This window comes from Paroedura picta, chromosome 2, assembly GCF_049243985.1.
Source record: "Paroedura picta isolate Pp20150507F chromosome 2, Ppicta_v3.0, whole genome shotgun sequence".
NCBI classification, from domain to species: domain Eukaryota; kingdom Metazoa; phylum Chordata; class Lepidosauria; order Squamata; family Gekkonidae; genus Paroedura; species Paroedura picta.
The window spans coordinates 148,680,597-148,692,642 of NC_135370.1; the positions used below are offsets into that span (position 1 = coordinate 148,680,597).

The 12,046-nt window shown below is 43.7% G+C and overlaps 1 protein-coding gene across 2 annotated transcripts in view; it reads right to left on the reverse strand.

The window, feature by feature from the left end:
* Nucleotides 1-12,046, reverse strand: part of LTBP2 (latent transforming growth factor beta binding protein 2) — a 160,674-nt gene that overhangs the window by 86,884 nt on the left and 61,744 nt on the right. For both annotated transcript variants that reach the window (XM_077323234.1, XM_077323233.1), the window contains 5 exons: nt 9,358-9,533; nt 6,810-6,980; nt 5,188-5,388; nt 4,643-4,908; nt 2,343-2,445 (listed from right to left, as the gene is read on the reverse strand). In XM_077323234.1, coding sequence (XP_077179349.1) covers nt 2,343-2,445; nt 4,643-4,908; nt 5,188-5,388; nt 6,810-6,980; nt 9,358-9,533 — 917 coding nt within the window. The remainder of the gene's footprint in view (nt 1-2,342; nt 2,446-4,642; nt 4,909-5,187; nt 5,389-6,809; nt 6,981-9,357; nt 9,534-12,046) is intronic.

The window sequence follows — 12,046 nt, forward strand, 5'->3', positions numbered from 1 at the left end:
TTCTGCCTGGGGAGCTGATCTTTATACTCTGACGATGAGTGAACAAGTAAATAGTGAACAAGTAAATGGCTGGAGAGACATTGGAACTGAAGTGACTTTTTCAAGCTTGGCCTGGCAAATAAAAAACAGTATACATAACCTTACTGAGGTCAAGACTGCTGTGCACAGAGGGTTGCCAGCTTCCATGTGAGGCTCTCTACCCTACCTCCATCATGGGGTGTCTGCTATGGGGAGAGGAAGGGAAGACAACTGGAAACTGCTTTGAGACACCTGAGGCTAGCTGGGTCACTGTGGCTCATTCCCAGCTCTCAGATCTCTCACAGTCTCACATCCCTCATAGGTTGTCTATTGAGGGGAGACGAAGGGAAAAGGTGTTTGTAAACTGCTTTGAGACTCCTTTGGGTAGTAAACAACAGGGTACCAAAAAAACAGTTCTTCTTCTTCTAAGGAGCAACCATGAAAGAAGCATGTGAACACATAACATTTTATCAACAGTGAAAAAATGGAGACAGAAGGAGCAAGGTGGACATCTATGTACTGTGACTACCCAATGTGTATTAGGACACGGGTATATTTCAATGTCTGTGGCCTAATTCACAAAAGAAGAGAAATGACGCAGAACTGGGAGGAATTGGTTGCCATGTAATCAATCTCCCCCTAAGAAGAGTGTCCAGTCTGATTTCCCCTTCACATATCTGAAGACATGGCTCTGGAAAGCTCATCTGTAACCACTATGCCACAATTCCCAAAGGTCAGTCCTCTCCCACATTCAATGAACATTCCAAACCACAGGTTCTTGACACCCATATCTCCACACCCTTGCCCTCATTTGCCACCATGCCACCACAACCTCCCACACAACACACACATTCAACCCCATGCCCTTACAGACTGGACAACTCCTCCCCTTCCTCTTCCCACCAGCACAGGAAAAAGGCTGATCCTCTTCTACCTGTGCCATGGTGCTTAAACAAACCAGGGCCTGCAGTACTTTGTAACTGAGTTCCCATGAGGAATTCACAGTTGGCAACTTACAGCAAGTCCCTGTGGAGATCAGCTGCTAAATAATACATGTAGTATGGACCTCATCATATTATTGATTGGCTAGTTGGTTTGTGATAAGCTTACCTTACAGCTTTGTATTACATTACATTACAACACTGGCAAAAACTGATCTCATTTCACAAAAGCAAAAATCGCTTGATAGTGTCACGTTCACTTTATAAAATATGTTCATGTGAACTGGCCACAGTATGGAAACATATGTGTTTGCACTTGAAGAGGACGCAAACAGAACAGCTGACCTAAGAAATGCTGAACGCCTGTGTACTCAGTCTCGTTCTTGAGCATGCCAAGGAATAATGCGTGGATATACCATGATCCTTTCAAACAAATTCAGCCAAAGGCTACAACTGTGCTACATCAATGTCTCGGGGTACTGGGAAAAGAAAACCCAAAGCCGGAATTCTATGCCCCTGGAATGGGCTCTAGATTCAATCCTGCCAATTGTTTGATGTGGTGTTATTTCCAGAGTCTTTGCCAAGCCCTCATCTAAAGCAGGCTAGTAATTCTATCAGGCTGTAGCTGCAAATGCAGGCTAAGGACAAAGCCTCCCCAGCCAATATATAGCTGTACTGCCTAAAACGATGGCCACTGTTTACCAGTTTACTTGCCTAACATCGCTTATGATGGAGCAAACATCAGTCTGCCCTGGGGTTTTATAGAGGAGGTTTGTGGGGAAACTGGAGGGCTCTGAACTAGCAACAAAGCCAATCTAACTCTTGCTGGCATCTAAGCCAACACTATGGCCAAGTAAATGTCAGTGAAAACATCACCTGGGCTGTCACCCAAGGTTATTCAGGAAAGACTTCCCTATTTAAGGATGAAAGGGGTCAAAGTAGATGTGACAAAGTTCTCATGTCCTCCTCGTGTCCTCCACCATCAATTTAAAGATTAAAATGGATAATTTAAAACTGCAGAGGGATGAGGTGTTCTCGTGTCATCATTCCCACCCACCCTCCCACACACATATACTCTGCATCTTTTTGAGTACTGAATGGCCCCATGGAGGGGATAAGAACTGAGGCCTTATGACATTTAAAATCACTCAATTTAGGCTTTACGATGGCCATGGTGTCCCACTGGTGGGCACAAGAGTGCTGTTACATCTGATTTTGCCCACACTGTCTGGAGTGAATGACCATGCCTTGAGATCCTATGTCCTGTTTTCTACTCCTTCCTATTCCAAATGGATCATCCCTACCAAATCCCAGTTTATGTTCAGTAGACCACCCCTACAAGATGAGCAGTGATTAACAATGCTTCCCTTGAATCGCACTTACCTGGTTTCTGTGGGCATGGGATACATCTGCTAATCCCCCAGAAGGCCCCCACACTGCCACAACAATCCTCATATTTGGCCAGACCAGGTAATGGCTCAGCACACTACAGGGGAAAGAACAGAATGAGCATCAGGACTTTGTCCCTGTTCAACACTCAGAGAAAAAACATGACACCAAAAATCCCTCATTCTTTCCTTCCATGGGTAGGTGATTCTTGACAAAATGCTATAGAAAGAAAACCAAGAGGCTTTCTGTGGTGGAGTGATCCACAGCTAAGGCAGAGGTGCCTGCTTTATACTTTACATGCTAACACATTACAAGTTCCCTGCAAGACCAGAGATGCATTTCAAGACAGTAAACAGACTCACAGACAGGGAAATGAGAGCCTGCCTATTATTTTGCCCCTTGGAATGCTTATATATTAGTATAAGACACGAGACAGTACTGTTCGGTTTGTGTAGCGAAGCAAAAAGCTGAGATGATATCACTGAGCAAAGCCTGTGGATAAACCAAACTCCTTCTCCCAGACTAATGTCTATTAGCGAGTGAGATGGTTACACAGTTCCAGACCTTGTGGGGATGCTTGTGGTGAGGCATTTTTCATTTACTTAATAAGTCTCTCCTTCCCACCCAACAAGGCCCTCTGGATTAAAGTCTTTCCCATTAGAGCTGAACTGTTGTGGTCCACAGGCCAAATCTGGCACTCATCCATCCCCCCAAATGGCCATGTGCCCATTGCTCACATTCCAATAAGTTTGGCTTCAGACTGAAATGGAAGAGACAAATACTTCCCATTCAGGATTCTAGTCATCACCCAGACGGCTCAGTTAAAGACTCTGTACCAGCAGAAGAAGGCAAGAGCAGACCAATGATGCTATTTTCCCCATCGTTCCACAGCTTGCCCTGTGGAACGACCACTTTAGGCCTAGAAGTGCTTCTGCCCACTGAGTGAACTGATCAGAAGACAAGCCTTCGAGAGAAACATCAAACTGATCTCTTAATTTCATATAGAAGAACCAGACTTTTCCAGCTGTTGTTTCAAGTGAATAGTTTCAGGTTAAAGCTCTTGTTTTTAAAATTGATTAAATCTAGTATTTGCTTGGGTAAGAAATATAAGCTTAGGAAATGCAATAGAACTGAATCTAATAAAAGTCAAAATTCCTTGCCCTGGGTATGGACGCTGAGGGCTTATCCACTCATTTATGCAGGCCCCAACGACGACTATTTTGAGAAAGAATTACAGGAAAAAGGGAGGCAGGAAAGATATCCAAGTAGCCCAGTGAAAAGAAACACGACCCACTAGAAGGGGTGGGGAGCAAAATACACTATACTAAGATAAGGGCATACACAGAACATAGGGTGCCCATAGGTGTCCAGGTCTCCCACTATAACAGAGAACCTCCCAGCTTGGACCCCTTGGCTACTCAAGAGGACAGTGGATGAAAAATTGGTTGTGATCTCTAGCATGAGACAGGACTGCGGTTGGTAGTGGCTACCCACTGAATATCTTGTGGGCTTTGCTTGGGACAAACAACAGCCAAACTGCTTCAGGGAGGGCTTGGAAAGAAGGGTCGTTCATCTCTGGTTTTCCCCCTGAACCACTGTGACACACCTAGAGCAGCTATTCAAAGGGCACTCTGGGCCCTAAATATACATGTGTGAGGAAGATAGGCATGAAGGTTGAAATGAAGATCTCAGTACAATATTCAAGGCAACAACTACAGACCTTAACTGCACTAACTTAAACAGGTTGATCTTGCCTTCAGCAGGGGGTTGGACTAGATGGCCTGGATGGCCCCCCACAACTCTATTCTAGGATTCTAGATCAAAACAAAATATACAAGCAGAAATTCCTTCGGTATACACTCATCTCTTTGCGATTGGGATGGCTGATTAACACCATCCCTTAGAGAGGATGAGATGTGGTTTGAACGGATATAATTTCAGTGCATAACATGAGGATCCTGATTTGCAATACTGCAGCAGTGGTGCCAGAACTGGGCAGCATGCTAAAAGGTGACAATGTGATTAAAGATATTATATTCTAAAAATTGTAAATACTTTTTCACTTTGATAGTTCATAAGCCTGCCCATACATCACACATACAACATCCATAGTCTCACTCCCCAGAAATGGACTATTAACTGATCATATTTTTATCACCTTTCCTCCAAGAGCCTCCTCTAGTTTATTATTATAACGTCTTTATGATAGATTAGGATTAGGATGAGAGAGAATGTGAGCCCCAGGGTCACCTAGTGGGATCACTACAAAGGTACACAGACAGAACATCTCTTACCTTTCCATGTACTGTCTTCAGGTAACATTTTCCCATGATGCCCTGGGGCCTCTGCTGCTGGTTGCTCTCTGCAACTATGTTGTTTCTGATGGTGGTATTATCAGTGTACTGGGGGTCGGTGGGAAGCTGAGACATCAACACAGTTTCAACACTGTTCTCTTCAGATTGGTCTGAGTCACTCTTCACCCTGGCCACTTGATGGATTTGCACTACAGCTTCCGGAGGGTGGTTAATGTGTACATTCACAAGAGAAGGATGTATTGAAGCTGGAAGAAAAGTTAGACATTTACCAGTGCAAACATTATTTCTCTTGGTATGCAAGAACCCACAAACACAGTTGAATACTAGTACTCTAGGATCATACATAGTGAAGGACTATTAGGGATCCATTTAGAGTAGAAAACAGGTCATGAAAGATCCATCCCTCTTTAAAGGCACTTGTAAAACCCAGCAATCATTTTGACGCTACATGAGAAGAGGAATGGATAATTCAGGTGTGAGCAAGGTGACCTTCATACACTGGCAGCCTGTGAGAAAAAGCTTACCAAGATGGTTGGACAGCGGAAGAGTGTACATAGACTGCTTCATGGAGCTGCTTGTCAGGCTATTTGAAGACCTCCCCACTTGCTTCCTTTCTGGTTTTACAGCTGGCAGGTGGCAAAACTTCCCTGTTGAGTTAGATGGGCACCAACATTCATCCCGGCCGACACAGCGCCCTCCATTTAGACAGGGAATCTGGCAGAAATCTGTTAAGGGAAGCCACAAGAGGAATACATGGAGAGAAATGTATAAGATCCAATTTTAGCCACTAAATACACCACAGACGGTAGCTCACACAGACTACATGTTCATCTCAGTACCTCACCCTCATCACAGAAAAATTGCAAAGCTAGAAAAATATCTTCTCAAGAAAAACTGCCAATAAAAGCATTCACTTCTGACAACACATTTTCACCTACAAAGCTTAAATTCAGTTTCAGCTTCATTCATTAGGTGGGGACATGGCTCAGTGGTAGAGCATCTCTTTGGCATGCAGAAGGCACCAGGTTCAATTCCTGGCACACTGAATTAAATAAGATGAGAACGTTAGTAAAGGACCTCACCTCGAGACCCTGGCGCCAGTCAGAGTAGAAGAAGAGTTGGCTTTTATATCCTGTGTTACAATTGCCTTCCCTTCCTCTCCTCACAAAAGACGCCCTGTGAGGTAAATGAGGCTGACAGAGCTCTGAGAACTGTGATTTGCCCAAGGTCATCCAGGTGGCTGCATTCAGAGGACTGGGGAATCAAACCCAGTTAGAGACCGCCACTCTTAACCACTAAGCTTTGGGCTAAAACAGGGTTCTTTAATGTGGTGCCCATGGATAACAGTGTCCACCAGTAGTTCCCTTGGCATCTGCCAAGTTTTTCAGAAACTGGGCATGGCCCTTGTAAGGCAGGGCTTGTTATTGGCTGCCCTCGTTCAAATGAAAGCAGTTTCCTTGGCTACAACAGTCAATAGAAGATTAGAAGTTCTGGTAAGCTTCAAGGCATAAGAAAAGACTTGCTGGATCAGACTTGTGGTCCATCTGGTCCAGCATAATGTCTCACACAGTAGCCAACAAGTTCCTCTGGAGGTCTACAATAGGCCATATGAGCCAAGGCCCTTCACTGATGTTGCCTTCTGGCACTGGAATTCAGAGATTTATTGCCTCTGAATGACCCATTATGCACGGCAGCAGCCACAGTGGGCATAGGGGAGGGAAATGCCCGGCGTATGCAGCAAGATCAGAGGGAAGGTTCAGTTGCTTTATTCATTGGGAATGGCATAAAAGTTTCAGCCAACTCTCCTGGTTTACGCACAAATAAAAGAAGAGAATGGGAAGAAGTTAGGTGTTCAGAGTCAGACTCCAAAACCAATGCCAACGAAAGCAGCAAACTGGCTCTGATGAGAAAAATGTTGCATTGCCTGTCTGTGACTATAAGCCAAAGACTGTTACATCCAGAGCAAGGACTGATATCTGACCCTTTGTTCCAGAGAAGTCAAGACCAGTCTGAGAGAAGATGAAGACATCAAAATCCTCCAGCTCTGAATTCTACTTTTATAGGCAACTGCTAGTCTGGTAAACAAAAGAAACAGAGGAACTTAAATAAACCTTGTGAAATGGGTCAGACATCTTGGAAGACTCACAGATACGGAAGCCAGATTTGGGATCATGGTCATGTCCACCCTGGCTGTACAGGGTGGTGGTGTCTCCTTTCTCACAGCTGTTGTAGCAGCGGCCATTTCGACAAGTCTGTTTACAGATTGTGGGGGTGAAGACAATCTTTATCTTTCGGATTTTTTCTGTCAGATTAGCACCTGTGGGGAAAAAAATAATGGAGCCAGAGTACAGAATTAAGATTCAGACTGTGGGCTTTCTCCAAGTATGACATGCTTCTCTTAGGCACTTTGTTACCCTTCTTTGTCTTATGTTTATTGTGGAATCTAAATGTTCTTTCATCTCTGGACCTAGCTTTGTGTTGTGTTTTTCTGTCTGGCCTCAAAAATTGACACGATGTGTTGATCCATGATCAAAATTTTTAATTTTTATGTCAAGGCAATTATGTGGTGCTTCTGAGATCAACTCTATACATGCAGTAGACTCTGGAAAATACAGAGGTTAACTATCATTTCAAATAACAGGTAGATGATCACAGTTTGCTTTCATGTTTCCCATTATATATTTATATAAAAATATGTATTATTCCCAGAGTTTACTACCTCACTAGGGAAGCTTTAATACCCCTCTACAAAAACACAACTCTGCAACCAGAAAAGTAGCACAGGCGGAAACTGGTAGATTAGAACCGTTTCCCTTATTATGCTAGATGTTTCTGCTTGCTTTTTACTAACTGAGATTGTTCAAATGTAGAGGAATATTAAAAACTGTGAATCACCCTTTGCAGTCTAAAATGGTATGATCTATTTTATCACTTCAGCATTCTATCGCATTGTGCTATATGCAAAGATGGTGTCTAGTCAGCTCAGGTCTAAATGGCTATCCCCACCCTTGCTTTATTCCCTGTCCCGCCCCCCCTCCTAAAAAAAAAAACCCACAGCTTCAGAAGATGCAATTTAGAGCAGGGGTAGTCAACCTGTGGTTCTCCAGATGTTCATGGACTACAATTCCCATTTGCTGGCAGGGGCTCGTGGGAATTGTAGTCCATGAACATCTGGAGGACCACAGGTTGACTACCCCTGATTTAGAGCATGAAATTGGTGTAGAAGAAGAAAAGGGCCAAACAACCCTGTTCTCCAGCTCAGCTTTCCTGATCAAATTATCAACACCATGCAGCTGTCTGGAGCAAAGGGGTGGGAGAAGAATCATCCAATTCACATCTATTATGGCCACATGTGTTTAGCCAGTAAATCCTTGCATTTCCTTCATACAACTTGCTGCATATAATTGGCTTTTAATTTTTTTTTAAATGAAAACTCCTGTAACGTTACCTTTTCATAACATATAATAAGAAAACTTATAAAGCAATCCTATATGCTGTTAATGGGGAAGGGTGACAGCAGTATTTGTGGGTTTTGTTAATTGCCCAACAGAATTCATGAGAAGTTAAGCAAACCACTGGAAAAAAATGTTTTAAGTGAGGGTAGAAAAGAAAGCATTAAACAAAATATCATGGGAATATTTCTACATAAAGACTATAATTTCTTCTGCCCTTTTAACCGCTGTCCTTGTCCCCTCCCTTAAGAGAGGGGAGGTGGTGGAGAATATTATCCTGAGGCCGGGATAGAATAATAATCCACAATAATCATGCCTCCTTCTTCATAGCTCAGCACAGTATATGGCTGTGTTCCAGTCTGTTCCCTTCTCCCTCCAGCTGAGAAAAAAGAGCAAAGTCAGAGCCAGGCCAATTAGTCAAGACGGAGGAGAAAGGAATAACGGGGAGAACAATTATGAGGGTGGAGGTGTCACCGATGGAAGAAAAGAAGTTGACATAGCATGGAGAGAAGTTATGTTTTGGGTGGAAGTGCAGAGAAAGTTTACTTTGGTGCAGTAAGAAGGGGGAAAGTTTCAGGATGTGGACAGGGCTGATGGGAAGCTCAGGGCTAATAACTGAAATGTCTTTTCCTGTATTGGGTTGAAGCCTACATGTGATGTGAATAGTGCTTTTACATCATGCTGAGTACCCACAGTCTAATCTCATACACCTAGGATCAGAGAGCAAGGGAAGATGGCATGACAGACAGTCTTGGGACCCCAAAATCAGTTGGAAAAACTGACCACAGCTCTGCATGCCATTAAAATTCTGATGTCTCCAGCTAGTAGAAACAGAAATGGAAGGAAAAAATAGCACATTTTCCAGGGCAGTAAAACTCAGCAACATTAAACAAGAAGATAATAGGGCAAGAGCTGCCTTGGCCTGGAACAGCTGGCTAAATCCTGTTTCATTATCTTTTTTGTCCCGCACATCTGTGAAGACCCACAGGAGTTTAGTCTTTGTGAAGAAAAAAGCTTCCGTCCTTTGTTTTCCTTCACCCCTCCCTTTCTAACTTTTATTTCCACGCTTTGATTATTACATTTTACATTTTTCTAACACATTGCAGAAATTGCTGGAACGTTCCAAGGGATATGGAGTCACAAAATAGCTATAACACAACCAAGAACTCTCCTAACAACCTCACACAACTGCACTCAGAAGCCTTTCATTCGCCAAAGAATAAAACATTCTGTGGACCTTACCCCAGAGAGATGGAGCAGACTCTGGATAAGTCATGCGAGGCCCTGCGCTATTGTGCTCAAACCCGTTCCCATTGGGCAGCGCATTGGATGTGAGCTGACCATTATTCGCAGCTGGATAGCGCCTGACTGTGCGGGAGGGACCCGTCTGCTGCTGAGGACCACTTCTGCTCTGAGTTCTGCAAAAAGGAGAGCTGCATTAGTGCTGGAATAGCAGGGTTGCACTGATGGATCTACCTGTTAGCTCATAACATTAAAAGCTGTCTGTATTTGAGGGAGGCAGAAAGACCCACTCCAGTGGCTCAGCTGGGACAAACCAACATTTGTTTTTTTGTTTGTTTATTTGATTTTTATACCGCCCTTCCATATGGCTCAGGGTGGTTTACATACAACATGGGAGATACATGGAACAAATTAATATATAACATAAACAAATACAACAACAATAATAATCTAAATAACACAATTTAAGCGATCTTAAACAATATAACAGGAATGGAACTTAGCTAAGGCCCTTAGAGAGGACAGACTGGTTCAGGCCATGGAGAGGATGTCTGAGGGGGGACCTGTTGTTGGTTTCAGGCAAATGCCTGGTGGAGGAGCTCCCTTTCGCAGGCCCTGTGGAATTTTGAGAGTTTGGACAGGGCCCTGATCTCTTCAGGGAGCTCGTTCCACCAGGTGGGGGGCAGGACAGAAAAAGCTCTGGCCCTCGTTGAGGATGGACATGCTTCTTTGGGGCCAGGGATCACTAGCCGGTTGGTGGTGGCAGAGTGTAATACTCTTTGGGGGGTATATTTGTTTAATAGACCTGTATACCAGAGTCTCCAAAGGTTTGCCTAAGCAAAATATGATGCAATATCAAACGTTAAAAGTAGAATAAAAAGTAGAATAAAAAACATAAAAACAATTAAAAGTTTTAAGAAACCACCTACATGGAAACTGATCAGCAAGGTTTGAAAGGATGAGCTAAACAGCAGAAGACCTCAGATATGAGCTACTGGCTGATAGTAAATTTAAGAAGGTTTTGACTAGGTGCCACAAAGCTAACATGTTTGGCACCAGTGGGGAAACTGGACGGGCATTCTACAGACAAGATGCTAAAACAGAAAAGGCCCTGTTCTTTATGGCCAGCCACATAACTTCACTAATGCAGGACATTAGAAGATCATATCAAAATGTATTCAAGTTCTTATGCAAGCAGGAAGTCTTTGCATTACACTGATCATTTAGGGCTTTAAATAAGAACCAGCTCTTTGAATTACACACCAAAACAGGCATCTAGTGAAGGTTCTTAAACGTAGCTTGTTTGTTTATGGGATTTTCTTTGCTTATGGGGGAATCTGCCGCCTTCACTTCGTGGCTGTGGTTTCTTTTGGGGCTCTAACTCACGTTACGCCCTGGTCACCCGGAAGCTGTGCTTTTTTCTGCGTTTCGCTAACACGACTTTTTCGGCGGCATGCACCAAATCTGCGGCCGGATGCAGCCGGCACCGTGCATTATCGGTGATTTTAGTCGCCACCATTCCACCCCGAATGCGCGCTAAGCCCCCATGCATAATGGGCCTTTGGGGCTTCTATTAGCGGCCTTGCTAGATTTCTCCCAACACCACTGCAAACTAACTTTTCATTATGGCTTGCTAAGTGCACATTCAGCACCCTCTAAGCCAGTGGTTCTCAACCTTCCTAATGCCGCGACCCTTTAATATAGTTCCTCATGTTGTGGTGACCCCCAACCATAAAATTATGCAAGTGTTTTTTCAGAGAAATTAAACCGAAACTGACCAATGGCATGAAGATCCATTGTTCATGACTGTATATAAATTGGTTTTTTTCCCTGGATTTCTCAGTTCAGTTCTGCCTCTTGTCCCACCATGCCTATCTTGCTCTTTTCCGCTGCTCCAGACAGATGAACGCTCTATCTCAATCTACCCCGCAAGGCTGTTCTGTAAATGGCACACCCCTGGCCAAGCTGCTTGCCCTGCCGCGACCTCTGTGAAAGGGTCATTCGACCTCTAAAGGGGTCCTGACCCCCAGGTTGAGAACCACTGCTCTAAGCACTAGTATGAATCTACCAACCTTGTATAAGAATGTACAGAGCTTATAGGACAGCCAAGGTACGTTTTTGATGGTTCATCGGAGCTGTTTATATGCAGCCCACTTTAGAAAGCTTCATCGTAAGAACAGCTTTATCTGGGTTTTTTTTTTAATGTTTCCAGTCATACAAACAATCCTAATTGGTCCAGAGAGTAAGAATCATCACTGTAGTGGCTGGGAAAGATGGTATATTCACAGGGAATGTCCTGTTGTTGCTCAAAGCCTCTCATCTTCCTCCAAACCTGAACAGTCCCTTGAAAACCTTCTTGCTCTATAGACGGATCAGAGTACATTTGCATCCCTGCCTCTGGCACTGACAAGGATGCAGCCGAGGAAGGAGTCTTGCCAAGGAAATAAACAGACTATACAACTCATAAAAGTCATGAATGAAAGAAACTTTACAGGGAACGAACGCCCATTAGTGAATTTGCAACTTTTCTATGTAATTTTATTTATGGCGCCTGACATTTGCAGCAGCCAAGCGATGGGAAGATTCAGACACTCCCAGCTCCTAAGGCCAAATTTTTGAGAGTCTTTTAACACATCCTGGTTGTTACCACAACAGTCTTTTTCAGAGCAGCGCTTGTTTTAATACCGCA